This window comes from Triplophysa dalaica, chromosome 1 (assembly GCF_015846415.1).
Source record: "Triplophysa dalaica isolate WHDGS20190420 chromosome 1, ASM1584641v1, whole genome shotgun sequence".
NCBI lineage: Eukaryota > Metazoa > Chordata > Actinopteri > Cypriniformes > Nemacheilidae > Triplophysa > Triplophysa dalaica.
In genome coordinates, this window is record NC_079542.1 from 9,230,130 (window position 1) to 9,258,124 (window position 27,995).

At 36.7% G+C, this 27,995-nt stretch overlaps 2 protein-coding genes across 3 annotated transcripts; one reads left to right on the forward strand and one right to left on the reverse strand.

The window, feature by feature from the left end:
- Window positions 1-2,455: 2,455 nt before the first annotated feature.
- On the reverse strand, window positions 2,456-6,719 carry cckar (cholecystokinin A receptor). The gene is made up of 5 exons (XM_056752036.1): window positions 6,546-6,719; window positions 5,965-6,216; window positions 4,111-4,369; window positions 3,802-3,929; window positions 2,456-3,233 (listed from the first exon to the last, which is right to left on the reverse strand). The coding sequence occupies exons 1-5, from the start codon at window positions 6,670-6,672 to the stop codon at window positions 2,647-2,649; spliced, it is 1,353 nt and encodes a 450-aa protein (XP_056608014.1). The 5' UTR covers window positions 6,673-6,719; the 3' UTR covers window positions 2,456-2,646.
- Window positions 6,720-8,983: 2,264 nt separating this feature from the next.
- tbc1d19 (TBC1 domain family, member 19) lies at window positions 8,984-27,020 on the forward strand. 2 transcript variants are annotated; one of them, XM_056757322.1, is made up of 21 exons: window positions 8,984-9,163; window positions 9,288-9,360; window positions 9,750-9,795; window positions 10,943-11,018; window positions 11,141-11,215; window positions 11,299-11,362; window positions 11,952-11,998; window positions 13,734-13,844; window positions 14,403-14,475; window positions 16,048-16,086; window positions 16,617-16,729; window positions 18,755-18,829; window positions 19,671-19,733; window positions 21,113-21,197; window positions 21,281-21,325; window positions 22,165-22,197; window positions 23,088-23,197; window positions 23,293-23,384; window positions 24,317-24,432; window positions 24,723-24,793; window positions 26,110-27,018. In XM_056757322.1, the coding sequence occupies exons 1-21, from the start codon at window positions 9,065-9,067 to the stop codon at window positions 26,182-26,184; spliced, it is 1,581 nt and encodes a 526-aa protein (XP_056613300.1). In that variant the 5' UTR covers window positions 8,984-9,064; the 3' UTR covers window positions 26,185-27,018. The 2 variants fall into 2 exon arrangements, with proteins under 2 accessions (XP_056613300.1, XP_056613307.1); XM_056757329.1 differs by lacking the exon at window positions 16,048-16,086 and having other exon boundaries at window positions 26,110-27,020.
- Window positions 27,021-27,995: the final 975 nt, after the last annotated feature.

Genomic DNA, 27,995 nt, shown 5'->3' on the forward strand with positions numbered 1-27,995 from the left:
ATGTTGTTAACCGGCAACCATTGATATGCATTGGTTTTGTGTCCTTACAATAGAAGTGAATGGGTGCCTGCGTTGTTTAAAATATCTTCTTTTGTGTTGTGAAGAAGAAAGTCATACAGGTTTGAAATGACAAAAGGGTGAGTAAATGATGGCAGTTTTGGGTGAACTATCACTTTAATGCTTTTGATATAAACAATATTGATGAAAATGTTATGTGAGGATAGTTTCACTCGGATAAAGCAATCGGTATTTAGGTAAAGGATACAAATATTATAATAACTAGGTTACACAACGCGTATACTGAGATTAAAACACTTGGGCTGAAACTGAGTTTTGATCAAACACTTTGTATGTTGTAGACTCTTAAAAAATGGTCTATTAAAATATTAATGTATACGATGCTGTATTGACCAACCATTAAATACCTGTAAAACCTTCTTGTTTAGACATTTAATTAAGACTTTACACAATTGAATGTGTCATTGTCAGTGGTTATAGATCAATGTATTTCAGTCAGGGAACATGCTGGATCAAGTTATGAGTTTGTTAAACAAATATAAAGAAAACTTTTATCTCAAGATGAAAAAGAAAGTTAAAACAAATATCACAAGCCGTAAAGCCGTTTATAATATGATGAAAATAGCCCAGATGTCCAAAGCAGCCTTGGGTAGTTTCTTTGAAGTGAGTAACAGGTGTGAAAAATCTCATGCTATGATAAGGATGGACTCTCTAGAGGGTACACACAGTATGTTTGGGCTAACACACAAGATAACAATTATTTTTCCTAGAAAAAGGTTAACGCCACAATCTATCTACAGAAGCATATATACATTTGTGTCTCCGTACATGGTGTTACATCTAAGTGGTCATCACAGAAGCAAAATCAAATATAGGAATAGTTAAAGGGACAGTGGACCCAGACAATAATCAAGTTCTTTCAAACCTGTATAAATTTCTTTGTTCTTATGAACACATGGAAAGATATTTGGAAGAATGCTTTTAACCCAACAGTTGAAACCATTGACTACCACAGTAAGAAAAATGACAATGGTAATCAAAAGTGCCCCAGAACTGTTTGCTATCCTACATTCTTCAAAATATCTTCTTTTGTGTTCAACAAAACAAAGAAATTTATAAGGCAATTTTTTCGGTCACACTTTCCTTGAAGCATGTATGTATAATGTATCATATAGAGTTCAAATGCATTACAATTCTATTTTTTATAAAGAGTAGAAAAGGAATAGAAGTCAGAACTGGTCAGTCAGATGTTGACGCATGTGTTTTCAGACGATTTTTAAAGATGACTACAGAATCAGCAGATCTTATAGCAGCGGGCAGATCATTCCACATAGGTGAAACCGATCCGGAGAAGGTGCGTGAGAGAGATTTTTTTACATTTTTGGGTTAGCACGACAAGACGTCGTTCATTTCCAGAGCGTAGGGTTCTGGCGGGTACATATGTCTGCATTAGCGAGTGAAGATAAGGGGGTGCCGAACCAGTGGTGGTCTAACCAATTATAATCAATTTAAAATGTTTAGTGTAACAATGACTTGCTAAGTGTTAAAATGTATTAACTGTAATAACAATTATTTATAAGATATTACAATGCATTAAAAGACAAATAACAATGCTTTAAACTACTTTTATAATGCATTATACATACATGCTTCAAGGAAAGTGTGACCAATTTAGTCATTGTTGGCCAAGAACTGTTTGGTAACAAGCATTCTTTCAAATATCATGTTGATCAGAACAAAGATTGTATATAGATGTGGAATGACTCGAAGGTGAGTAAATGATGACAGAATTTTTATTTTGGGGTGAACTGTTCCTTTAACTCAAAATTAAAAAATGCTGTCATCACATACCCCATGTCATTTCAAGTCTTTGCTATCTTCTATTCAGTAATTCGGATACAATTATAGTGAATGGAGACTGAGGCTGTTTGTCACAAAATCTTTGCATTGGTTTTGCCTAACATCTCCTTTTCTGTTTGCATTCAGAACAATGAAAGTCATTTGAGTATGCAATAACATGGAGGTGAGTAAATAATGTATGAAAATGTCAATTTTCATATTTGAGTAAACTGTCCCTTTCATTTTACCGTGTATTGTCCGTGCCACACAGAAATAAAAAGTACAAGAATGAAGGAATGAAAGGTGGGCCAGACAATCGTAGAGCCAAGACGAGCCATAAAGTCATATTGTAAAGCCCAACGTTTATAAGTCAAAAGTCCTAATGGGGACTGAAGTCTTTCTCAAGGAAACAGTCCTGTTCCATTCAACGTCTCTGTTTATTTAACTGTGACATGTCTATAAAATAAGCACTGGATTCTGTCAGCATTTCAGTGCTATTGGCAGCCATTGTCTGCATGTTGGAGTTCTCACTTGTCATTGACTGTATATAGCAAGTCTAGATTCAGTTAGCAGGCAGGGAAATGGTCATTTGTTTAGCTATAAAAACCTGAAGACTCTAGACTAGCCTATATAAACTAGTTTGTCAAGAGCATGTCTCATTTGTCATTGATGTTTTGTTACTGAGAACATATATTTTTTAGACTATTCAAAATCAAGTTCTTGGAAAGTTTTCCTACTCTTGATTTTTTTTCAGGCTTGTAAAGCTGTGGTCATTGCCGGTTGTTTTCTTTATGCTTGCGCAGACCCACGAAGACTGTCGTCGGTTAGTCTGGTAAGCGTGCCACAGGTTTGTGTGTTTCCATCAGTCTGTCCGGTCCCACCACTCCCTCCTGTTCCAAACTGCGTTCCAAGACCTCCAGCTCCTACAACGCTTCGACGACTGCTTGCCCTGCTCAAATCCTCAGGTTCGGCTCTGCAACAGTTGAAAGTCAACAACACACCTTGTCTGAAGCGCTTGTTCATAAAACAGTAGACTATAGGGTTGACGCAGGCGGAGGTGTAGGACAGCAAGTGGATGAAGGATATGGGGGTTCCAGAGAGAAGACGGTCAGCTGAACGTCTGTCAAACGCCCGCCAAGCATTGACGACAAAGATGGGCGTCCAGCAGAGGAAGAAGAGGCCTACGATCACCAGCAGCATGCGGATGACACGTTTTTTGGCCATGAGGTTTCCCGTAGAGCTGTTGCTGCTAACTCTGCCAACTTTAGGTTTTGTGTCCCTCAAGCTGGGGGTCGACGGGTCAGAGCGTTTTCTCTTAGACGGCTGGAGGTAGCAGCCATCGCCGTCACCTTTTTTCAAGCTGGTAGTGCTGTTTTCTAAAGAGCAAAGTAAAGATCAAATGACATGATTTTATTATATATTTATACAGCAGCTCAACAACTGAAATGTAATATGTCATTTTAGGACAGTAAAGAACTGAAAAGAAAAGTCACAGTTTTAAGGATTTTTGAAAAAAAGATCTTTTTCAAAAATAAAGAAATTATTATTGATAATTGCCCTGAAGTACTAATTATGTTTATGAAATAATACACATTTAAAGGAAAAGTTCACCCAAAAATGAAAATTCTGCCATTATTTACACAACTTCTTTCTTCTGCAAAACACAAAAAATAAATATTTTGAAGAATGTTGGTCACCCAACAATGGCGGTACCGCTGTTGTTTGGTTACCAACTTTCTTCCAAATATTTTCGTTTGTGTTCTGCAGAAGAAAGAAAGTCATACAGGTTTGGAATGACATGAGTGTGAGTAAATGATGACAGAATGTTCATTCCTCAACTATCACTTTAAATCTCATAAAATTACCTTTATGACTTTTTATCTTACCGTGGCACCAAAATGCCACCATTAAAATGTACTGTAATGGTTGGAAAGTCAGAGATACCTCTGTTTGACTTCCTGTTTGCCATTTCAAATTTGATTCCCCTGTAGAGTTCAATTGAGGTGAGGCCATATGCTGTCATCATTATGATTCCAGGTAGAAGAAAGAGAATCAGCAACAGTAAAACAGACCTAAAAAGCCTCAGAAAGGTCAGTGGCAAAGCCAAACAAGACAAAAAAAATATGCATTCGAGTGCATCTGCAATATTGTTTGTGCAAACATTTAAAGGTAGTGTTTAACTCGACCAAATACCTTTCTATTATTTATTATTTACTAACCCTCATTGAATTCAAAACCGTATATGATTCTCACCAGGTTTGCATGACATCTCTGGGCCAAACCAAGCGGCACATGTTTCCAGTGCTGTTGTCACTGCGCATGAAGGGCACAAGCGTGCTGCCTATCGGGTAAGGCAGCATGAGCAGAAAAGACACGACCCAAGTGGCTGTGATGACTTTGGCTGCGTGCGACTTGGTCTGCCAGGTACGAGAAGTAAAGGGGTTGCAGATGGCACTGTAGCGTTCCAAAGAAATAGCCACGAGGTTGAATGTGGACACGCTCACTGAAATACCTGGGAATTGTACACACAGAACTAAATTGTACATACGGAAATAAATATTGGCTTGTTACTGGTCCTAAGGAGACATGAAGTATAAGTTATATGTAAGCAACAGTAAACAAAACATGGAAACATCTGCCTCCACTTACAAAGGCAGAAACACTTCATAACAATCTAAGGCTTAGATAACACAGGTATTACTTGTTTGTGAAGGTAATGGCTTTTGGCACTTTAATGGCTTAACAATGCATCCTCTGGACTCGTAAGGCACTGAGTTAAATTACATTTACAATTATGCATTTGGCAGACGCTTTTATCCAAAGCGACTTACATTGCATTATCCTATACATTTGTTTCTAAGTATGTGCAATCCCCTGGGATCAAACCCATAACCTTACCACTGAGCTACAGGAAAGAACCTAAAAGAACTAAAGAACAGGAAAGAACTGAAGTCTTTTTGCACTATCCAAATTATAATCAGTTTTGTATGAATGTTAAAATACACACACAGCTTTATCGTGTACATACAGTATGACATAATAGCCCGAGCACAATGCAAAGACAGTTAACACGGTGACCCATCAAACATAAGATATTATACACATGAGGTCTGAAATCACTATTGAACAGTTGCTACTATGTGATAAATTGCAAGCGTGAGATCGTGTATAAATCATGTCACTTTAAATTTAAAGATGTTCCACAGAATTTACAAAGGATGTGCCAATCCATGATTTGTAAAGACTTTCTTAAAAAAAAACGAGTGTGAGGCCTGATCCAGGTTGCCAAAGCGTATACAGTACTGTGATCTTTCTAGTGCAGACAACCTGTTCTGACTCGCTAAAACAATTACTTTAAAAAACAATTTCAGCTGGAATATAATTATTTTGCTTTTTGGAAGGATCTGTATCGTTTTGCCTCTATTGGCTACATGGTCACCAAACATGTTTTCATGAAATTGAACAAAAACTTATGTTACTGTCAACAAGTCTTTTTTCAGTTTTTTCTTTATTAAAAATAATTTAAATGATTTATGCTGAACAATTACTGAAGAATAAATATCAAGGCGTGAGATCAACATGGCTATAAATAGCTCATGTCACTTTAAGTTTAAAGAAGTAAAACCATATTAAACACAAAATTGCTTTTGTATTACTAACCCTAAAGTTCGACCATGATATTTGCATTAAAACTATGGTATAAAAATGGTAAGCAATCTTCCAAAAATATTATATTTTTCCTATAGTAAAACAACGGTTGATTTTCATAAGGGAAATTATTTGTTTGTACAATTATTAGCTTATTCTCCAAAAACGTTTTTGTGCACACAGCACGCAATCACATCACACAACTGAATCGTCAGCATAAATGAATAAACTGGAAAAAAGTTATTGTTTTTTTCATTAGGCACTACCATCAAAATGTTACAAAATGATTAAGACTATATAAGACAACTTCTTTATATCATGTAATGAATTAAAACTATGGTTACCATGGTCATTTTTGAAGAGGAAGGAAATACATCAAGAGCAATTCTGCAATGTGAAGAAGATGCCAAAAGTTCCACTACTGAAGTGCAGTGTCTCCTAAACTGAAAGTTGACTCACCCATAAAATACGTGGCCACTTTACACATGCCTTTGCCGAAGATGAAGTCCTTCATGATGTTTGGGATGAGAGTGAAGGGCATGCAGAAGAGACACAACATGAGGTCACTGACCGCCAGAGAGAGCAGGAACAGATTGGTGACTGTCCTCATCCTCCGGTTGCGCACGAGCACAGCAATGATCAAACTATTCCCTATGAAACTCAGCAGGAAGATAAAGATATACAGCGCAATCCGCACTGTATGGTTTATATCTGAGATTTAAAGGAGAAAATAACTATTATTTAACATGCGAAATATGTATTCGGTTACACTTAACAATTCTAACTAACATTACGCATTACAAGGTGAACAATATTTTTGACAATGTGATAGTTCGTATCAATTTTTCAGTGTTGGTTCCTCTCAGTGCATTTACTTAGTCTACTGTAACTAACGTTTGATTTTAAAAAATTATTGTCTACACACGCTCGTTCACATGCCGTATGTAAACACAAGTTGGTCAGCATAAACAATTGCGCAAACATTTTTTGACTGTTTCTTTCTTAAAATCAATTAAAACCCCAAATAAAACAGCTCTTACCTTTTGGTTCTGCTGTTCTGTCACTGTCATTTTTGCAGTCCGACGCATTGCCGATTCCCAATCCACACAATAGTTTAAAAATATCAGTCGTGTTGATAACCATGTCCTGAATTGTGTAAGTCTCCATGGTTTGTATTTTTCTGATAGCTTTTCTCGATGGTATAATATAAAGATTTCTATCCAGAAGTTCCTCTCTTGCAGGTTAGAGCAACACTCACTGTGCCATAATACGCAGCTGCGCTCTCTAATAAAATAACTACATGACTGTAGGTTAAATCATAACGACATCTCTTCTAAATTACAACATTTACGGAATAGTTTAGTGTTTAGCGTGAATTAAGCTGTTTAAAGTGTCACGATGAAATAAACGATCTTAAAAAGTAAGAAAAACAATAGGCTACTTGCAGCATATGCATGAAGCTGCATGCTCATGAGTTGAGAAGTAGACGAATGCACTTGAGCAGTGTTCATGTGTCCATCAGAGATCCACAGACCCCGCCTTGACTTCATTCTCACTTTCTTTCTCAAACACACACCTGCGTAACTATGACTCCATTAGAGGGTCCTTTCAAGCACTTTAAATTTAATATTGTAATGAATTCTTTCCTATTTTACAAGAAATGTTGATCTTGGTCTTTACTCTTTTATCCTGACTTCATAAGTTTTATGAGAGAGAGAAAGAGAGAGATAGAGAGAGAGACATTTTAAGGGCCATTTTAGTGTTGTTTATTGATCACTCACTGAAACAAGCACGCAGGGATCTCCAACAGCCTGCTTTATAGAATTGAAGAGACAGAGAAAGCAAAACATCCGGAAAATGACCTGCACACTTAACCTAGACATAAAGTGCTTTTAAACATTTACGTAACTTGTGTAGCATAACTTTAAACCCTATTACTGTGTGTATATGTGTGTAAATGTGTGTATATTTAAAGGAAAATATTTGCAAACGAAGTGATACTTTGAGCCTGTGTTGAATTTTTGTGAATCCCATGACTGCTTGTGCTTGATCTCCTGCAACATGACAAGAACACTTGAACCACTTAGAAATATTAATACAGTACTTTGAATGAATAAAATAACCATGGTAGCTGATCATATTATAATGTATACAACTGAACAATGCAGAGGAAAGTTCACTGGATTTCACCCAAGGGCAATAACCTGTTTAGGCCTACTTGTTTGGCAAGAAAGACTTGAGCATTGCATCAAAAACCGCAAAGCACCTGTTATCATCTTTAATTTGTCATCTCAAATCAATATTCGTTGCTTTTTAAGAGTGGGTTGTTTGTTGCCATTTGCAGAGCTTTGTCTACTAATGCATTTTGTATAAATTGTAAAAGTTTAAGAGTAAATGTAAAAGGTTTAAAGCCTGTTAACGGTCTGAGCTTTTTGAGCCTACACATAAAAACGTATGTTGAAACTAAAATGGCGGTAACTCATGAATTCTTTGGAATACAGACGGTTGGTCTCGTTTGAAAAAAGAAAAGTAGCTGATTATTCCAAAAAAAATCACACACACACACACAAAAATAAAGGTATGTTGTTAGGTTTATCGTAAAAAATAAATACAAAAAGTTTATGGTTTTCTTTGATTAAAAAATAAGGGTCGCAAAAGAATAACAAAAATGTAAGCACACTCTTTATAAAAAAATCAATTACTCTCCCTACATAAATTGTTTTTAAAAAATACCAAAGAAATCTGAATTCTTGACCTTTCCAATTATATTTTGTCATGATTCGATTAGAAATTACGTGCACAATATTGACACAAACGTAGGTGTCCCGTATACGGAACGGGTGACAGTTAACAGGCTACACCATGACATTAGTAGTAAAACATAAGTTATAGTTGGTAGGTTTTTTACACAGAAAACACAGGTTTCGTAGGCTAATGTGTATAGCCTACATACTGTAAGTATCCTTCAGTGGTCATTCAGGCATTCATCCACTTCCTGCAAATCTGCTTTTTGTTCATGTCTTTACATGTTTAGGTTAAATCTGATTAAATGAGCAAATTATTAAGAATGAAGTTGCTTTCTTACACAGCCACACAGAAAGACAACTAAAGTGACATCCCAGCTGCATAAATGCTTAGTATTGTGAGCTGGTGACCTGTTTATAAACTTTTCATTGATTCGTATGAAAAAATAAAGCCTTAGAATGACTTTTCATCAGGAATGTAAAAAGAAAATGTCATTGCAAGTCTTTTACAAATGACATTTATTTGTATTCGTTATGTTGTAAGATTACGATACAAAACTCGATAGCAAAATATTTTCACAGATAGCAAAAATAATTTATTTAACATCGAATCAATGTTAAATCGATCATTTTCAACATTAAACTGAATTATATTTGCTCTCTGAGTTTGACTCTAAGAGGAACCTTGTGTTCAGGCTCGTGTTTCCGGAAGGGTTTGTTGTTGCCGTTTGCATGGATACAGGCGTGATGCTGCGCTAGTAACAGATGAGTAGGACCTGAACATCACGTTGACAGAAGAACTTCAGAGTGTGATAATGATGGACGAGGGTTCAGATCCGTCTGTCACTATCGCACAAGTAGTACAGCGACTCAAAGGGACTCATTTACACTCTCAGCTGGAGAAACAGGCAAAAGTGAGTGGCTACAGCTAACCGACACTGCAGTATGTGCAACACCAAATACGGTCGCTGCAGCTACACTTATGCCAGCATGCGTATTCTGTGGGTGAAGTTGTGTTAAGTGTGTTCTTATTTTTAGGAATGTTTGCACAGACCGGAAATAAAATTAGAATCACTTAAAGATGACGTGCGGAGATGGTTAAAAGCGTCAGGTATGACGTCACATCATGACGTAATTTCAAACGTCACAAAAAGTAGTGTAAAGTTGTCAAATAAACCGTAATGTGTGTCCTATGGTGTGACGGCAAATATGTAGAAAACAATATGGTAATACTATACAATTTTATAATATTAATATTTATTGATAAATAAGAGATTCATCTTCAAGGTTATTCTTTCTCCAAAATTCCTAATTTCCTAAAGGACACATGCACGGTTTATTAGTCATCTATCCATACACACATATACATTTTTAATGCATGGAAATTACACATGCATACATAATCAACAATAGTAATATAATGTTTTCTTATTGTCACTAGTGATTTGATTCATAGTTTCTTGCTGTTGTGTCACTGATGAATTCTTTGCATTCATCCAGGCTGGGAGAGAAAATTGCAAAATGCAGTTTACAGAGAATTGCACATGTAAGTGGGTCATGTTTTATTATTCGAAGTGTATTGCAATCGTCTTAGCTTCTTCTAGTGTACTTTTTTGTATTAGGCCAAAATGTCTGTATTTATGTGTAATCCTGATTTCAAAAGATAAATCTGCTCTCTCAGACACATTCATTTAAGTGTCTAGAATGTTCCTTCTTCCGCTTTAAGTGTTTAAACAGTCATGGCAGGAACTGTGGAACTCCGTTTTGCAAAATGTAAACAAGACAAGAGACGGATCGAATTGATGAATCCTAAAACAATCCAGGTCCAAATACTGACAGGAGTGTCTAATCAACAGGACAAATCGCTTCTATAGATGAAAGTCTGTAAAACCTTTTAAGATGGAAATTTTTACAGTACACATGAGAAAAATCCTAAAGCATATGACCCCTGAAGTTAGTTAATTTTTTGGGGGCAATTGTTGTTGTGAAGTTTGATCAAATGAATGAAAAAGTAGAGATTAATCTGCCTTGGGTCACAGCCAAAGGTTTTGAGGTACAAGTTTCCTAGTAAATGTCTTTTTTTGTAGACATGAATGGGAAGGTCTATCTTATGTCAATGTTTTGAAAGTGGCAGAAGCAAATAGAAACTGTATAGCCAAACATAAGTGCACGCCCAAACACTACACAAATATGTGCTTCTTGGGCATTTACACTTATTCATTTGGCAGACGCTTTTATCCAAAGTGATTTACAAGTAGGAGAGCATATAAATATTTTCTCAACACGCTTAATTTAATAATTATTTTATTAATAGGGGGATTTATTTCGCTATTTCCTTATGTGTTGGAACATGAATGCAGGGATTTTCAGTCACAAAAATCATCTCTCTATATGAGCATCATGTTGTGCACATTGCAGATGTCATGTAAGAGAAAAGTGCCTTCCCCAAACTGTTGCAGTATAATTTCTCTAAAATGCTATCATATTGAAGTTGCATTAAGATGTGTATCTGGAATTAAGATGCCGAAGACAGCAAAGTATATGCATGATTTCAAACAAAATGTATAGGTTGTAATAATTGATATACATGTAATAATTTTGACTATTGTTTAGGTATATACAGAGCTTTAACTAGTATAATTCAGTGTGTATGTAACTGTCCTGTGTGTTGCGGATGTGTTTGTTTGCCATAGTCTTCCTCCTCATGGGCATCCACGAGCCCCTCCCGAACACACCAAAGAGCCCTTGGCATATATGCGCAAAGCCCAGGTTAAGCCCACCGTCTCTTTATTACACTGTCTGTCTCAGTTTGTCTTCTTTCTCTTTGCCCTCACACCTTTCTCTTTGTAAACTCACATGTAGAAATGACAGATTATTTGTGTGTGTTGTAGGCCGGCTGGGAGAAGAGAATCATGAAGAGTTTGAACAGTATGTGTACAGAATTAGGAATCCCACTGTCACGAAAGGTAAACATGAAAATATCTGAATTGCACATACACTTGAGAAGTGCAGGTATTTTAATCATTTTTCTTGTATTCCTGTTTTATAGCGGCCGGTCCCAGAGCAGAAAGAGCTCACTAAAAAATGGAACGAGATGGGAACCGATGAACCAGGTGACCTCCCAGTTTGTTCTGTATTAGAGGTTACTGTTACATCTCAGTGTATGTGCGTTTGTGCATTGCAGAAGGTTTACATGTAGACGTTTGGCTCGTACACAGAATCCCTGAGCAGTATACCAGCTCCATAACAATGCTATCAGTTTGTATGATAACATTTACCGCGGTGTGCAGGACACTGGAATAAACAGCCCTTTCTGTGAAACCAGAGCATGGCCAGACTCCTGGACCACATCCCAATTACCAAAACTCGAAAAAACCCCACTGAGTTTTCTTTGAAACTTTACTTTCTGTAAATATGTGGTGATTTAAAGTCCCTCTGAAACCAAAAGGTTTTCACTTTAAGGATATCTATAGTGTGCACCAAAAAATGTAATGTTCTTGAAGTTGCTTTGTATAAACGCATCCGTCCAAAGCATACATGTAACAGATGGATCTTAATTTAATGGACTGGGTATGGGATGAAGTTAACAAGAAAGATTCTGATTGCCATTCTGTTTTGTTACTTGCTCACTGCTTTTCAATTACACTAATTTGCATTGTAATTCAAAATTGCATGCACTTTTATCTCTGTTTTGTATTGCAGACCTAAGCAAATTCAGACCTGTTTATGCACCCAAAGATTTCCTTGAGGTGGGTATAGTCTTGCTTGCATAATCCACCTAATGAGTTTATTGAAACCATCCGGTCCAATTGAGAAAGACAGGCCCGGAAATGAGCGGCTGATTCGATTCTTTCAGGAAATGTTCATCTAAATTACTTTTTGAGTGAAAATTGACTGAAAGGTTGAATAAGTGATTTGCACGAGCTGATCTTGATTTATGATCAGATAGAATCAAACATTGTTATGTTGCATAGGGATGAATGTTGTGCCACAGAATATAGTCACGGGCAGTCGTGGCCTAATAATTAGAGAGTCGCACTCGTGACCAGAAGGTGTTCGATTCTCAGGGTCGACGGGGGAACAACTGAGGTGGCTTTGAGCAAGGAACCTTACCCCCGCTTGCTCCCTAGGCGCTGCTGTGTAGGGGATTCAATTAGGAGCAGTACTATTTAAACAAGGTTCAATTATAAGCAATGTATTCTCCACCACCCTTTGTAAGGGAAACAAATATCAGCCCAAATTGGGATGAATTCAGTTGATCATGATCAATTATACTAGATAATAGAAGTACATGATTTGGGAAAATCAAATCATGTACTTCGATCCAGATAAGTATAATTGATCATCATTTATTTTTAATTACAAGCAGGTAGCATGAATCTGCATGTTAAGGGACTCCGAATTATGAGCATGAACTACAAACAACGTCATAAAACAGGACTTTATTACCTAGACTAGACATATACTAATATAACACACACATACAGTTTACCATTGGAAGAAGGTTGAAGTTGAATCTGAGAGAAGAACAGAACATGGATTTTTGGCAGTATATGATATTCAGATCAATAGCCTGAACAAAACATCAGTTTCTTACTTTTAAAGCATTTTTGCTAAAAGGATTTATGATGCTCTATGCACCCATTAATAAGACTATGATACTTTGATGTGTTGCCCGTCAAAAGAAAGTCACCTAATGCAGTTTGTTGAGGCTCCAGTTGATCTTGGCCGGAAGTGATCAGAGAGAACCAGTTTTATGCAGATGATCTGTATCTGGAAAGACAAGGCCGCAGCCTGGCACAAACTTAGGGGTCAAAGGTGAAATCTTCTTCTAGTCCATCCTTTAGAGATAGTTCTACCCTTCTAGAGGTGGCAAGGATAGAACCTGATCAAAAAGAAAAACAAAATTTAAGGAGAGAGTGGAGAGAATGAACGAACCCCTGCAAACCGAAAACCCAAACCGAAAAACACAGAGAGTCTCTTCTCGTAGTCTCTTTTGAGCTGTAAGGATGTCACATCCTACATACATGACTGACCCAATCAGGAGATGGCACTGCCCACTGCTCCGGGTGAACGTTGACGACTTGCTGTGCGTGTGCTCACTACTCACTGGATGGGTTAATTTCAGAGGTTACATTTCGGGTATGGGTCACCATATCTGACAAATAAGTCACTTTCAAAAATAAAAACACAGTGTGGACGAATAGTTATCGTTGCATGTTAATCTGAAATAAAAGAAACTAGACACTTCCAAATCGTAGCGTTCTTGGATAGGTTTAAGGGTGATGAGGTGTTTGTAGAAACTTGTTAATTTATTAAGTTATGTTACTATTTGATGTGAATTTTGTCTTATTTTTTTGTTCCCCGCATTTGTGCCAATGAAAACAAATATTGTGTTTTTGTTAAACATATGCAAGCATATTTAATTTGATTTCTGTTAATGTATGTAGATGATAATGAAAGATTACATTGGTTTTCCTCTAGGTGTTAATCGGTTTAAGGAACCCTAATAATGACCGGAGTGAAGAGGTCACTGTCAGAAGTCACTGGGGATTAATCCAGGTTTCCCTCAATGTCTGTGACGTTTCACAACTGGTGAGCCAATCTTTTTCTCCACCTGTACAACTATTTCTGTAAATAAAATTAAAAGAAACCGTGATATGTAAGAGTCTAAATAATAACACTGTCCTGATTTGCAACTGATTTTATTTTAAAATAAAAGTTCAGATGCCTGAAAATATTTATGTGAATCAGGGCTGTCACAATATCCAAAACAATTCATAAAACGATTCAATTACCAAATATATCTTTATTTTGCAAGTGAATATAAAAAACAAATAATGATATCAGTCAAAATATTCCTTAATGTTTGCCAAATAAATCATGTCTGCCTGATACTGGCACCTAATAATTTACAATGTTATGCTATGTGTTATATTAGCACAATATCAATAATCATGGTTTTTAATATCACATTTTTGACTATACTTGTATATTTTGACAACGTAAAGTGAAAGATTTTGGCCAAAATGTAAATCTAATCTGTTGCTTTTTAAGCGTTACAATCTAGAATCACTACATATTTAACCACCTTGTCCCTATTGTTAAGGAAACCTTTTTATAATTATAACTTGTAAACTGTGTTTGTTGCAGAGGGAGACGTATCCAGAGCTCAGTTTTACTTATGGCCAACTTGGTATAGACGATCACACACATGTTCCCCCAGGTAATAATTCACTCCTTGCATCCAACCCTTGGTTTACAAAAGTCACAACATATTACAAGGGCAAAGCAGACGCTAGTTGTTCCAAGCTGTGGTCAAGGGATTAAGATGGTCTTTTGAACCATGCTGGTAAACAATACTAAACAGACGTTTCACTAGTGTGTCCCTAATCTTGTTCTGGGCGGTTGTTCAATTAAAATTTTCCTCAACTCATTCCGTAAAAAAAAAATCGTGATTAAATCGCAACGTGAGATAAGAATCGTGAATCGCATTGTGAGCTGAGTGAATCATTACATCCCTAACGAGAAGTGACACGTGATATCAGAGTTCTCGTGCAACATTGGAAACTATGCTTGCTGATGTTATCTTGCCTTGTATCTTACATATACATTTAGCAGACGCTTTTATCGAAGGATGCACCGAATGTTCGGCCAGCGAAAATATTCGGCCGAATTTGGCTAATGGCTGAATAATTTTTACCGAACTATGACGCAGCCACCAGTGGTAGTATAAGTGGTGCGTGAGCGTTTAGTTAGAGGTGTGCGAGCTTGACTAAAGCAGTAAACATGTCGGCAGTGTGGAAACACTTTAAAGTGTCAAAAAAAAAAAAAAGTTGCTTATATATTTATGAATCATCTTTCATTTGTTGTGGGTTCATCCACTTGTTTGCACTTACAGTTAATAAATATACAGTAACAGTCTTTTAGCAGACAGTTATGGCCTATGGTTATTCAAGAAGGGCCATTAAAAGATGACCAAATATTTCGTAATTTATTTGTAGCTTATATTGTGCTTTAGTTTTCTGATTGTCTGTTTTAAATAAATATTTTAAATTGAATAGCTGTGTTACTATTTTTATTGAAAAGCAATACAAAAAAATAAAAAGGATATTCTGATTAATTATATAAATGTAATGTGATAAAAAGGGCTAAAGAAATGTCCAAATTGCAACAAAAAGAACATTATATAGTAGAATAGTACGTTATTCCGTATTATTTGCATTATCACGCATTTCACATCAAATTCGGCTTCGGCAAAGAATTTTCATTTCGGTGCATCCCTAGTTTTATCCAAAGCGACTTTCAAAGAGTTTAGGGAGCATAAGCGATATGTCATAATGGAGCAATAGGTGCTAATGCAAAGTTTCTGGTTTCAAAAAAAGCTAGACCTATACCTGTTGAGATCAAGAGAGAGGGTTAGTGTTAGTTTTATTTTTTTAATATCTTGCCTTCTCATTGGCTGTAGGTCACCGCCGATGTATTTTTTTATTAAGAACTCATTTCACACAGCAGTCGCCCACTCTCTCAGATCGCGTCTTTGATAATTCACAATGCGTGATAGTCATTCGCGTGAACTACGATTTCAGAAATTTGTCTGTGATTTCTCAAAACAAGTCGGCAACTGAAAATCGGGGCCAAAATCATGCAGTGTGAACTCGCCATTAGTTGCTATAGAGATCAATATAGCGGCAGTCATGCTAGGAAAGGTTCACTACACATTATGAAATATTTGTTTTGTATGCTGTGTTCGTACATTTATTTGATCCCTTGTTATCTTTCGGCTGTTTCAACACAGATTTGTTTGAGAGCGAGCACATTCGGGTAGGAAAGAAAGGTAAAAATAAACACTTTTTGTCATTCTATCTTTTTATCGTGACACATATGCTTGTGTAGTATTCCTGTATCGCTCGGAAAATACTTGTTTAATGTCTGTCATTTCACATCAAATGAAGCCATCTTCCAGTTACCCAGAACATTTTAGTCAGAAAGAGGCTATATATTTGATGCATTTGTTAGGGAACTATTCTTTTCAGAACATTTATTAGTAAGTCTTAAAGGGGGAAAAAACACCCTAAGCTAAATCAGTGATAAGGTATGAATCACAACGCTCGCCATTTAAGCTTCTTAAGTTTTCATAATTTTTCAAGTTTAATTCAGGCCAAAGGTGTCGAAAGTGTGTTTGCTGCTATTCAGAAAGAGTTGTTATGACAGCCTGTATAATGTCTGGGCCTTTTAAGTGCCTTTTTGGCCTGTGCCAACAAACTATAAAAAAACAAAGTGTATGGATTTGTGTTTAAGGTTTTAAGAGCCTCTCTGAAGTGAATACTGAAAGGTGTGAATAATGTGTGTATTGTGTTTGTTTAGTGGTGAGTGCTCAGGACAGTGCAGCCGCTCAGCAGTACAGCAGGCAGGGATGCCCTACAGGTTTAAGAGCCCAACTATGGACTCTCATCCTGAACTCTTACAGCGATCCTGAGGTAAAATACAGTCTTACATAAACACAGATCCTCAGAAATATGAAACCGTACCATAAACATTTACTTACATTTAAACATTTGAAAGTATTTGTGTAGCTTATTTGACATTTATGGTAATTGTTGTGTACATGTGCCAGAATCGACATTTTATGGGTATTTATTTTTGCTTATCAGATGCGTTAATTACAGAAATGTTCCATTTGCTGTGCATAGTACAGTATAAGTGTTACTATGTGGGTACCACATGTGTCGTTTAGCAGATGCTTTCGAAGTGACTTGCAAGAATTAGGAATCAAAGGAAAAGCCGTCAACATGATCGGTAAAAGGGCAAAGCTGATATTATTCATTTTGATCCCCTCAGTATGTCCTGCCCCACAGGTAATGGAGACTTCAAATAAGTCCTGCTACATTCGATCATTTTATCACTTAAAACCGCTCTTTATCAGCATAAATAGCATATGCAGGTTATTTCCTGTGATACAATTTTTCCTTACCTTAAAATATACCTTATAATGTAACGCTATGCCCTTGCTCCATCTATTATGTGCAGATTCATGAATCTGAGCTCGGATCTTGGATTGTAGGGACACAGATGCATCATTCGACGTGTGAGGAGCACATGCTTGTGTTGCAAAAGCAGAGCTGAAACAGCAACGATCGTTTCAGTGCCCAGTCTTTCGCCATTCTTACATATCCATGCCTCAAATCTGTAAACGTGATTGGTTACAGGGTTATGATGTCATAAACAGAGAGTCTTTGGTAAACTTCAGTTTCATCAAGAAAAAAAAACTCGGCAATGATAGGCTGCATATGGTGTATCTTAAAGCATATTAAAAACACCACATAGACATATAAATGAGTCAACGACAATATAAACTTGATTTTCACCACAGGTGGACTTTAATACAATTAGCTTTAAACTACTTGTGTGGCACAAATGACAGAGCAGGTACCCGCTGTGATTCTTCACTCAGTGAGTTTAATAGCTGCCATCTTTAAACCTAAAACAATGTCTTCCAGCTGATTGATTTGTTCTTGAACCTCCATTAAAACAATGAAATCGACATCTGGACAGCGTACCCTCACTGTCTGTTAACAAGAAGACAAACACCTGGTGTGTGGCGACACATTTTAAACAAGCGCAGTAATCCTTCACTCTTGGGGCATGAGCCCATAGCATGACAGAGGAGATCAGAAGACATTGAAATGCTTTCGGCGGAACAATTACGAAAGTGCTTATGAAGCAGCTGTCTCGAAGACAGTGACCAGGCCGGCTCATCTCTCTTTTCTTCAGTGACATTTGTACAGTTTTAGACCGGACGCTTCTTAGAAAGTGATCCCAATGAGAACATTATAGAATTATTCAGATTCACGTGGTCTTGGATAACTGCTTCATTACAGCAATTACACTTCCAATATCAATTAGTTAATTGCTCTGTGTTTTTTATAACAATGAAATTAGCTGTGATTTCCGGGGTAGTTTGATCAGTGCGTTTATTCATTGTTTATTGGACGTTTCAGTGAAGCAGACTGTAGGACTGGGTGACGTATCAAATATAAGATGTCAAAATAATTGTGCTGAAGACATCAAAGTACAGTATATTGTTGAAAGATAAGATTAATGTGTCACAGTTGGCACCAACAGGCAATTTCACTTCCCTAATTCATGTCTCGCAAGAACTGCAAATCGTGCAAGCAAGCGACACAGGTGTGGAAAGAAGCAAAGTGGTGGAAAAAGAATCCCCTGTAAAATGTTTTTTTTTTTCTGTCAAATACCTTCGTTTACAAGTTGTTCAAGAAGACAATCGCAACAAAGGGTGATAGCACAACAGAGCAACATTTGATTTACATGTATCCATTTAATTAGTGAGTATAATAATTAAAATAAATATTAAGCATCATCAAAATTCAGAAAGGTACTTTGTAACATCGAAACATTTTAGATATATCATCCAGCTCTACTTTGCAGATATAATTTCACTTTGTGTAGTTTTTGTCAATACTTTTTGTTTTTATTTCAAACAGGACCTAACACATTATGAGCAGCTGAAGGCTAGAGTCATACAACATGACCTGCTGGTGGACAACCTCATTTATAAGGTAAGGATGGTATAACATAACATTTTAATAAACATTTGTGCCTTTAAGGGGAACAGTTCACTCAAAAAAATATTCTTCATTTACTCACCCTCAAGTTTTCCAAATCTGTATACATTTCTTAGTTCTGATGAGCACAGAGTCAGATATTTGGAAAAATGCTTGTAACCAAACAGTTCTTTATAGACGTATTTGTTCTGTTAAACACAAAAGAAGATATTTTGAAGAATGTAGAAAAGCGAACAGTTCTGGGGCACTCTTGACTACCATTTATATTTTTCCTACTTTGGTAGTCAATGGTGGCCAAGAAGTGTTTGGTAACAAGCTTTCTTCCAAATATTTCTCTGTGTTCGTCAGAACAACAAAATTTATACAAATTTAGAACAACTCGAGGGTGAGCACCTGCTTTTTACACTGACACTTCCCCACTCCCCTACACTATATATATTTATACATTGTTTATATATAGTTTAACCTTCCTTCTTTTCCTATCTCTTTTTCTACTCTATTCGGACAGTCGAAAAAGCATTTCACTGCATGTCATACTATGTATGGTTTGTATGTGAAAAATAAACTATGAACTAGAACTTGAGTAAATGATGACCGAATTTATTTATTTTTGGATGAACTGTACCTTTAATCTTTTTTTATGTGGTAACTGTTTATAAAAGCAATCTGGACTTTATATAGAGATAAACCGATTTTTTTACTTTTCTGTAAACATTTAGCCGCTGGACAGATTTAATGAAAGAAACTTCACAGTACTTTAGTCCAGCAAGGGAGCGTTTAGTACAGAAAGTCAAGTGCACCTGTTTTTGATTAAAAAGACGTATTGTCCTCTCAGGACGTGAAGCTGACTGCAAGCAATGATGATTATTACTTTGTGTTCGAGGACTATTTATATCAGGTGAGTGAATGCATGCCATTCTCTTACAATTCTCTAATTCTATCTAACACATGCTAAAGACGACCTTTCAAGAATTTTTCTTATTGAGTCATTAAACAAAACACATTCCCGAGAATTTCAAAACGACATTGATGTAGTTTTGTGTATACATATCGCTGTAGGCTATCGTGAGAACATTATCCATGCAAATCCATGTTCTTTGGATTTATGTTACTAGATCTGGATAGATACAGAGAGGACTGGTTTGTGTAGTCTCACAGATAGGCTTTCTAAACAAGACACGATTCAGTGGGAATTCGTGGGTCATTCCTTAGGAAACTGTAGGATCCTTACTATTTCCCATGGGTATATGTTCACTTTTATTTCTGTGCAAAATTGTTGTTGAAGTCAAAATGTTGACTTCAACAATATTTAACATCCGCTATAGACATTTTGGTCGTTGGGAAAGAATATACTTTATCAACCCAGATAGCGTTAATGGCTCCAAACAACATCAGCAATTTAGTCTTAAAAGCTAGCAATTTGAGAAGGACTCTATAGAGCACTCAGGATTTTTAAAGCTGTTATTCACTTTGGTGGTGCAGCGGGTTTCATTGGCCTGTATCTCCTGGACAACCATTAGTGTACTTCTTTGACTTCTTTGCTGGGGTGTTTTTTCTCTGTGTTTTCTGCGAATTTTGATAAAATTTAACAGATAAGCCAAGTAGTTTGTATTTCTCGGGAGCATAGAATGTCGTCACTTTGGAATTGTCATGTGGGTTGCAGGTGTGAGGTGATAAAAGAAGCCTGGTTGCTTGTCAATATTGGTTTAGTGTGAACTCTTGGAGCAGTTTAACAGTTTCAGAGACTTTTTGTTGTGATATTGTTTTATTTGAATGCTGTTACAATAACATTCCTTTTTATATTTGAAGTAAGAAAATGTAGTTTTTGTAACATTTTCATTTTATAGTATATCATATATAAAAATGCTCACATTTTGAAAGCCATGAAAAGTTAGAAACATTATATCATTGTCTCAGTTGATATGATCTGTTTTCAGGTTTCTGTGATGGTATTTGACCATGTACGGTTAGAATCAGAATTAGATTGGAATCAATAATTATAAATCAAGATACTGAGGGAAAATCTATCATTGGAAACATGAAAAAATGTACCTGCAGATATATGCTTTTATTTTAAAATGAATTACATTTCCATTACAAGAATCTGGAGTGGAAGAGAAAGAACGCAGCTTTTAGACCTTGCCACGCTAAGGCTCTAAACACGCTCTTCAACTATGATTGTACCAGGAAATTAGCCACTTTTAAAGATAAAAAATGTGCAATAGAAATGTGTGTGTGTGTATGTTGGCACTTATTTGTGTTTTGTTTTTACTTCAGGTTTTGCTCTGTTTCTCTCGAGACACTTCAGTTCTTGAGCACTTCAACTATGACAGCGCTACACCACCTAAATCTTCCATCCACAGTAATACCTTTACATATTTAGCTTTATTGCCATTTTAAAATATCTCCCTTGGCTACTTTTAAGACAGTGCCATTCTATTTTAGGCAAGTCTGGCTCAGAGCAGTTTTCTGTGGTTTACCCTCCAAATGGTGAGAAAGCAGCTTGTACAGTACATGTATCTACATGGCAACATGTCCTGGCATGCACCTTATACTCATTAAGTTTAGTCACTTAGTGCATTAGTGTGAGTGATACGTTACTTATTGGCACAACAATTTTATAAACAGCTATTTTTGCTAGAGCATTGCACTCATAACACCACAGTCATGTGTTCAATACCCATACTGAAATATATACACTCGCGTAAAGGATTATTTGGAGCACCTGTTCAATTTCTCATTATTGCAATTATGGTGGTGGTGTAATGGTGTGGGGGATGTTTTCTTGGCACACTTTAGGCCCCTTAGTGCCAATTGGGCATCGTTTAAATTAAATTAAATTAATTAAATGCCACGGCCTACCTGAGCATTGTTTCTGACCATGTCCATCCCTTTATGACCACCATGTACCCATCCTCTGATGGCTACTTTCAGCAGGATAATGCACCATGTCACAAAGCTCGAATCATTTCAAATCTTGAACATGACAATGAGTTCACTGTACTAAAATGGCCCCCACAGTCACCAGATCTCAACCCAATAGAGCATCTTTGGGATGTGGTGGAACGGGAGCTTCGTGCATCCCACAAATCTCCATCAACTGCAAGATGCTATCCTATCAATATGGGCCAACATTTCTAAAGAATGCTTTCAGCACCTTGTTGAATCAATGCCACGTAGAATTAAGGCAGTTCTGAAGGCGAATGGGGGTCAAACACTGTTTTAGTATGGAGTTCCTAATAATCCTTTAGGTGATTCTAGACTTTAAGTCTAAGGAATGTATACATGTGAGTGTAAATGAAAGAATATCAATCCTCTTTGTCTCACAGGTGTCATTCCATTCCATGGCTTCTCGATGTATGGTAGGTTTGAAGCATAAAGAATATGACTCAGCTCAACTTTATTTATATAGCGCTTTTTACAATTTCTATTGTTACAAAGCAGCTGTACATGAGACATATTGACTATAAGCAAAACAACTAAAGTTATATACCTGCAAAAACAAGAAAAAGGTGAAAACACAGAAGACAGACATACGCTCCACACACACAATATGCGAACATATTTACACACATATCGACATAGACACACGGACACACACGCACGCACGCACTCACTCACAGTGAAAGCAAACATTTAAGATAAAGGAGAGAGAAACACAGGTCAAATATTAAACAGATTATTAATTTCTATATGCAATATTAATTATATAAACTTCTGAATTCTAAAGCAGCCCCCTCAGCCAGGCAAATAGTGCAAAACAGTATGCAAACGTTGACGTGGAACCCAAAACTCCAAACTAGAAAAAATTCCTCAGGAGAAACCAGGCCCAACCTGGGGATTCCAGTTCCCCTCTGGCAAAAGCTGCTGCATCTGCACGAGTTTGACAGTGCTTGCACGACAACGCTAAATAAAAAAGTAAATACTAATAAGGTTAATTATAGATTTAAGATTATCATTAATAATCTAATAGCATTTGAAATTTTGTAGTGAAGTAGTGTCAGGTCGGCACGCACAAAGTTTAGGCGCTAGATAGGAAAAGGATCTTCCACGTGAACATGATTTTGAAATTCTAGGTATTACCAACTGACAGGATGCATGCGAGTGTAATGCACATGAAGGACTGTAATACAATAGAAGTTTGCTCAAATACTGCGAAGCTAAACCATGTAGGGCTTAATATAACTAATAATCTAAAGTGCAACAATCTCTCTACATTTTAAAATGACTATTTTGCATTTCTGTTCTGCAGTGGCCCCTCTGTGTTTCTTATATAATGAACCATCCAAGCTGTACAGCGTGTTTAAAGAGATGTACATTCGCTACTTCTTCAGACTGCACTCGATTTCCTCACATCCGTCTGTAAGTCTGTCCGCACATCTGTAGGTTTTTGTGTCTGTTGCTGAGAATAACACTCTCTGATCTCATCTAACTGACATGTATGTGTTGTTTGTTAGGGTTTAGTGTCTCTGTGCCTGCGGTTTGAGAGATTACTGCAGACTCATCTGCCTCAGCTTTTCTACCACCTACGAGAGATAGGAGCCCAACCGTGAGTTGATAATACAGAGTGCCCTATGCAATCAATCTGATTGTGGACATTATACAGTATTTAAAATGTGTCTTCTTATTTGTTATTGGTTGTTAGGGCAGCAGTTATTTAATTCAAGTTTTCAAATTGTTACATGTAAGCTGTGTATGTCCTGAATTTATGCTAGAGATGTATGCTATTAGTTTTCTAAGTGATTTGTTTTGTGATGTTTGCTTGTTGGACGATTCAAAATCCATACACTAACATTAAGGAAGTGACCTAGGGTGTATCTTCTGACCAACCCGAAAACAAATGCTGGAGCAAAGAGTAACTAAACACATTAAACACCTTTACTACAAGTTCACCCATGAAAAAGTCATCAATTACTCCCTCTCAGATTGTTCCAAACCTCTATAAATGTCTTTGAAATGTTCGGAATAATGTCCGTAACCAAAATGATCTCATCCCCCATTAACTCCCAGAGTATTTATTTTCCCTACTATGGCAGTAAATGGGGGATGAGATCTATGTGGTTACTGACATTCTTCCAAATATCTTGTGTTTAGTAGAACAGAGACATTTATACAGGTTTGGAACAATCTTATGGTGATTAAATTGATATTTTTTGGGTAAACTATCCCTTTAAGTCTGAATTTACTAATGTGCATGTTATTTTATTGATAAACATCTAGTAGTTATGCTGCTTTAGCTTCCAGTTGTTTATCAAGTCATTCTCGATACAAGTGGGAAGTTGTTTTTGCACAGTGTGATGTATAGCAGTGCAGCCCCATCTAATGGCTAACTTGTACACATACAGCCTCACAATTATTTTCTGAATCCGTTCATTGAAGGAGGATAAGGATTATTGAAGATAAGGATTTAAAATTGAATTTTGGTAACATGTATGATTTAATATACCTTTTTGTCTGTGTTTATTTATGTATCTTCTTTAGATTACGTATTGCGTTTAAATGGATAGTCCGGGCCTTCTCCGGATACCTGTCAACCGACCAGCTCTTATTGTTATGGGACCGTATATTGGGATATGATTCCTTAGAGATAGTGGCAGGTGAGTTAGTTCTTCCTGATGTGTCACTATTCATCTAAAGATAATGGTAACATCCTGATGCTTCATTGTTTAAGGTCACTAGTTAAACACAATCGTACAACTAGTATATACAATCATATATATCAACAAGTCAGTTAACAAGTCATAAACTTTTATGATTTACATTTTATTTTAAATCTAAGTTAGCACACACTTCTGTAAGAATCAAAAAGGATGAAATGGATATTATTCACATGGAATACACGTCACATTCCTGCATTTGACAAGTGTCCATCTAACTTTCCTTTCAGTTCTGGCCGCTGCAGTCTTTGCTTTCCGAGCTGAAAACCTGATGGAAGTGACATCACTGGCATCGGCCGAGGTTGTTATTTGCAAGCGCGTGTCTGTGTGTGCCTGTGTTAACGAATACAGAAATAGTGTCTTGCAGCCAACACTAGTAACCCAGTCCAGCCAAGGCACATGTTTTAAAATTGCTGGGATAGTCAATTTTAAATGCAGACCAAGTCCCCCACGCCTAAAATGTTTAGATGTGATCTCAAAGGCCCTGGGAACAAGCGTGACTATAGGCACGCCATGTGTGACTGTTTCACACTCAATCAATATTGCTCAGTCAAAACTAAAGGCATTCTATCCAAATACTTTTGTCAGATATCATCTTTTTTATAATACGAGTCATCATAATATATGACTTCTGTTTACCTAGAAATGTTGTATGCTGTTGTTTTGGTCCATGGAATACAAAAGAAGTTTGAATACTCTGTTGGCTATTTCCCATGCAACCACATCAGTCAAACTTTAAAAACGACAAATAAGAACAGTATGAGTTCCATATGACTCGTATTTTATATTTTAAGTCTTATGAAGCCATATTATAGCTCCATATGATAAACTGAAATTGAAGTCATTATTTACTGATATCATTTTTCCTTAGTGAGCTTTCGTGTTCCACTGGGAAAGTAAAATCATGCTGTTTTACAGCGACATTAAATAATGTTTTTTTTCTGATTTGACACTGTATTACAGATAAATATTTATGGTGGAGTTCCATACTGCCATCTTTAATACAGCATCCTGTGGCAATTAAGAGGGTTGCATTGTCAGATGCTGTCGCATACAACTGCGTGACTGACAGCTGTAGTAAAAGTGCATATGACCTGCTGGCATTGATTCTGGCTGTAATCTGCAGTGACGCACAGGCCTGGGCCCCAAGGCGCTGTAAAGATGCTGCTGGACAGTATTTGCTTGCTTATGTACCACCTGGCCCCTACTGGAGAAAGTATCATAACACTTTGTATTTTTAGTGCCCTGGCCTAGTCATGAAACATTAGAGGAGATGTGCTAACCTGATAGGGACCTCTAAATTTATTTGCTTCCAATTCCAAGAGGACAGAAGCTTGGGAACACTTGATTCCTTCTGAAGGCCCCCGCCCGGATGGCTCCTGCGAGTCGGATGTACTCTTAGCACCTTGCAAGCTCTTGAGTAGCTTCAAAGCAGGCCAGCGGATGCCATTTTGTGAAACAGGACTTGCTGGTCGTGCATTCTTTTACTTTGACTAGGTGTCCATTGCTTTCATTGCCAGACTAACTTAATGGATGCCTCTCTCATGAATACTTACTGTGATGTCTATGCCCTAAGTCTGCTCATGTAGTCTGATTCTTACAATTTCTGTCTCGCAGGCTGTTCTGGCTGATCTCTCAACCCTTAAGGTGATGCCCCTGCTTCAGATCTTCCTCTTCGCCACTGCTGTTTGAGGAACCTGCATATTTCTGTTTGAACCAAAAGCCGCTGACCCCATTTACTCTTTAATACATGTTCCTGGTGTTAGTTGAATCTGTTCTCATTACGCATGATTCATTAGTGCATGTTATTTCAAAGAAGAAATCTATCTTCATTATTTTAATCAAAATAATGTGACGGTGTTCTCCTCTTCTGAAATGACCAAAAGAACATTTTAATAGTCCAATCTTAAAGGGATAGTTTACCCCCAAATTAAAATACGTTCATCATTTATTCACCCTTATGTAATTTCAAACCTGTATGACTTTCTTCTGTAGAAAATAAAATATTTTTAAGAACGTTGGGAACCAAACAACATTGGTCCATTGTATGGACAGAAAACCACATATTTCTCAAAACATCTTTTGAATAATGACATGAGGCTGAATAAATTGTGACCGAGTTTACTATCCCTTTTAAATGACAAAAGCTTGGCCCTGGAGCTGCGCTGACTCAAAGAGAAAGCGTAAAATTTATTTATTATAAAGTGTGAACCTGCATGACTTGGCGGTCTTCCGGATGGGGCAGCGAAGTAGTCATAACACACTACCCTCGGTTTCCTGGCTGTCTCGATTAAGGTTAGTGTAGATGAAGCCAGTTGTACAGTGATGTTGAGGTTGATAGGTTGGGTTTGGGTTGTTTAACCCTGAAGTAAGATAGATTACAAGTTCCATATTGTCTCTGTCAAGTATAAAAACACTACTTTTCGAATATGGTAAAACTGTATGTTTGAAATAATTAAACACTGTGTTGTTTAAGTTGACAAGCTCTTTTCAATATTTTCATTGGTAAAATATTTGCCAAACAGACAATCGTGAAGTGTGACCAATAGTTCCATTGTTGGGTTTGAACTGTAAGCGACAGAAAGAAAAAACATGACTGGATATAAAAGGACTTTCTATATATATTGTAAGCAATTTTGGTTTATATGTAGTCAAATAAACTAAAACCGTACAGTTATTAAAAGAAAAGATATAGGCAATATAATTCTACAATGTATTAGGATCCGTGAATGTAACAAACTGAAAGGGCTGTTGAGGTACCCTGTAGCCTATAGACACCCCACATTGCTCCAAAGACCTGGCCCAGTGCCAGTAAATTTGAGTACAATCACCAGGCAATGACTTGTAGTGTAAATACTATGGATGACGGAAGCATTGGTGGACGAGTGTAACACTTTCATGTTTGGATAATAAGTGATTTGCTTAACCCAATTAATAAGGTCTGTAATTATTATTTGGAAGACAAATGGAATAAAATTTTGCAATATTTTGAATATCCAAATAGAAAAAATGGTTAAAGGTTAATTCTGTTTATTGGGGTGTATAATTTAAAAGACACACATCTCTGCATGTGTGCAACACATCAGTATTTATTTTTATAAACAAATTCACCAAAAACTTAACAAGATTGCTTATTTGATCGTCTTTTTTTTCACAACAGCATTTTATCATTTTACAAACTGTAATTCAGTTTCTAATTAAGAATTGTGAAGGATTGCACTCATTATGTATACATTTTCAAATAGGAGATAATGGCCCGGTTTCACAGACAAGGCTTGAGGCTATAGTCCCAGACTAAAATGAACGTGTGACCCGTCTTAACTCAACATAACTTGCCCAGAAATATCTCAAAATAAATTGGTGCCATTGTTTTCTCTCAAGATGCAAACCAGTAATGTAATTCTTCTTATTTTATAAAAGCATCATAAATATCTTAATTCAACTAAGGCAATCCTGATTTAAGATAAGCCATGTCTGTGAAACTGGGCCAAACGTTAAAAAGT

Coding starts and splice junctions, on each gene's coding strand:
- cckar (XM_056752036.1), bottom strand. CDS start 6,672: ATGGAGACTTACACAATTCAGGACATGGTTATCAACACGACTGATATT. Junction 4,370..5,964: donor AGTGGCCACGTATTTTATGG/GTGAGTCAACTT, acceptor TACAATTCCCAG/GTATTTCAGTGAGCGTGTCC. Junction 3,930..4,110: donor AGAGATGTCATGCAAACCTG/GTGAGAATCATA, acceptor GAGGCTTTTTAG/GTCTGTTTTACTGTTGCTGA.
- tbc1d19 (XM_056757322.1), top strand. CDS start 9,065: ATGATGGACGAGGGTTCAGATCCGTCTGTCACTATCGCACAAGTAGTA. Junction 11,216..11,298: donor GAATCCCACTGTCACGAAAG/GTAAACATGAAA, acceptor CCTGTTTTATAG/CGGCCGGTCCCAGAGCAGAA. Junction 14,476..16,047: donor TCACACACATGTTCCCCCAG/GTAATAATTCAC, acceptor GTTTCAACACAG/ATTTGTTTGAGAGCGAGCAC.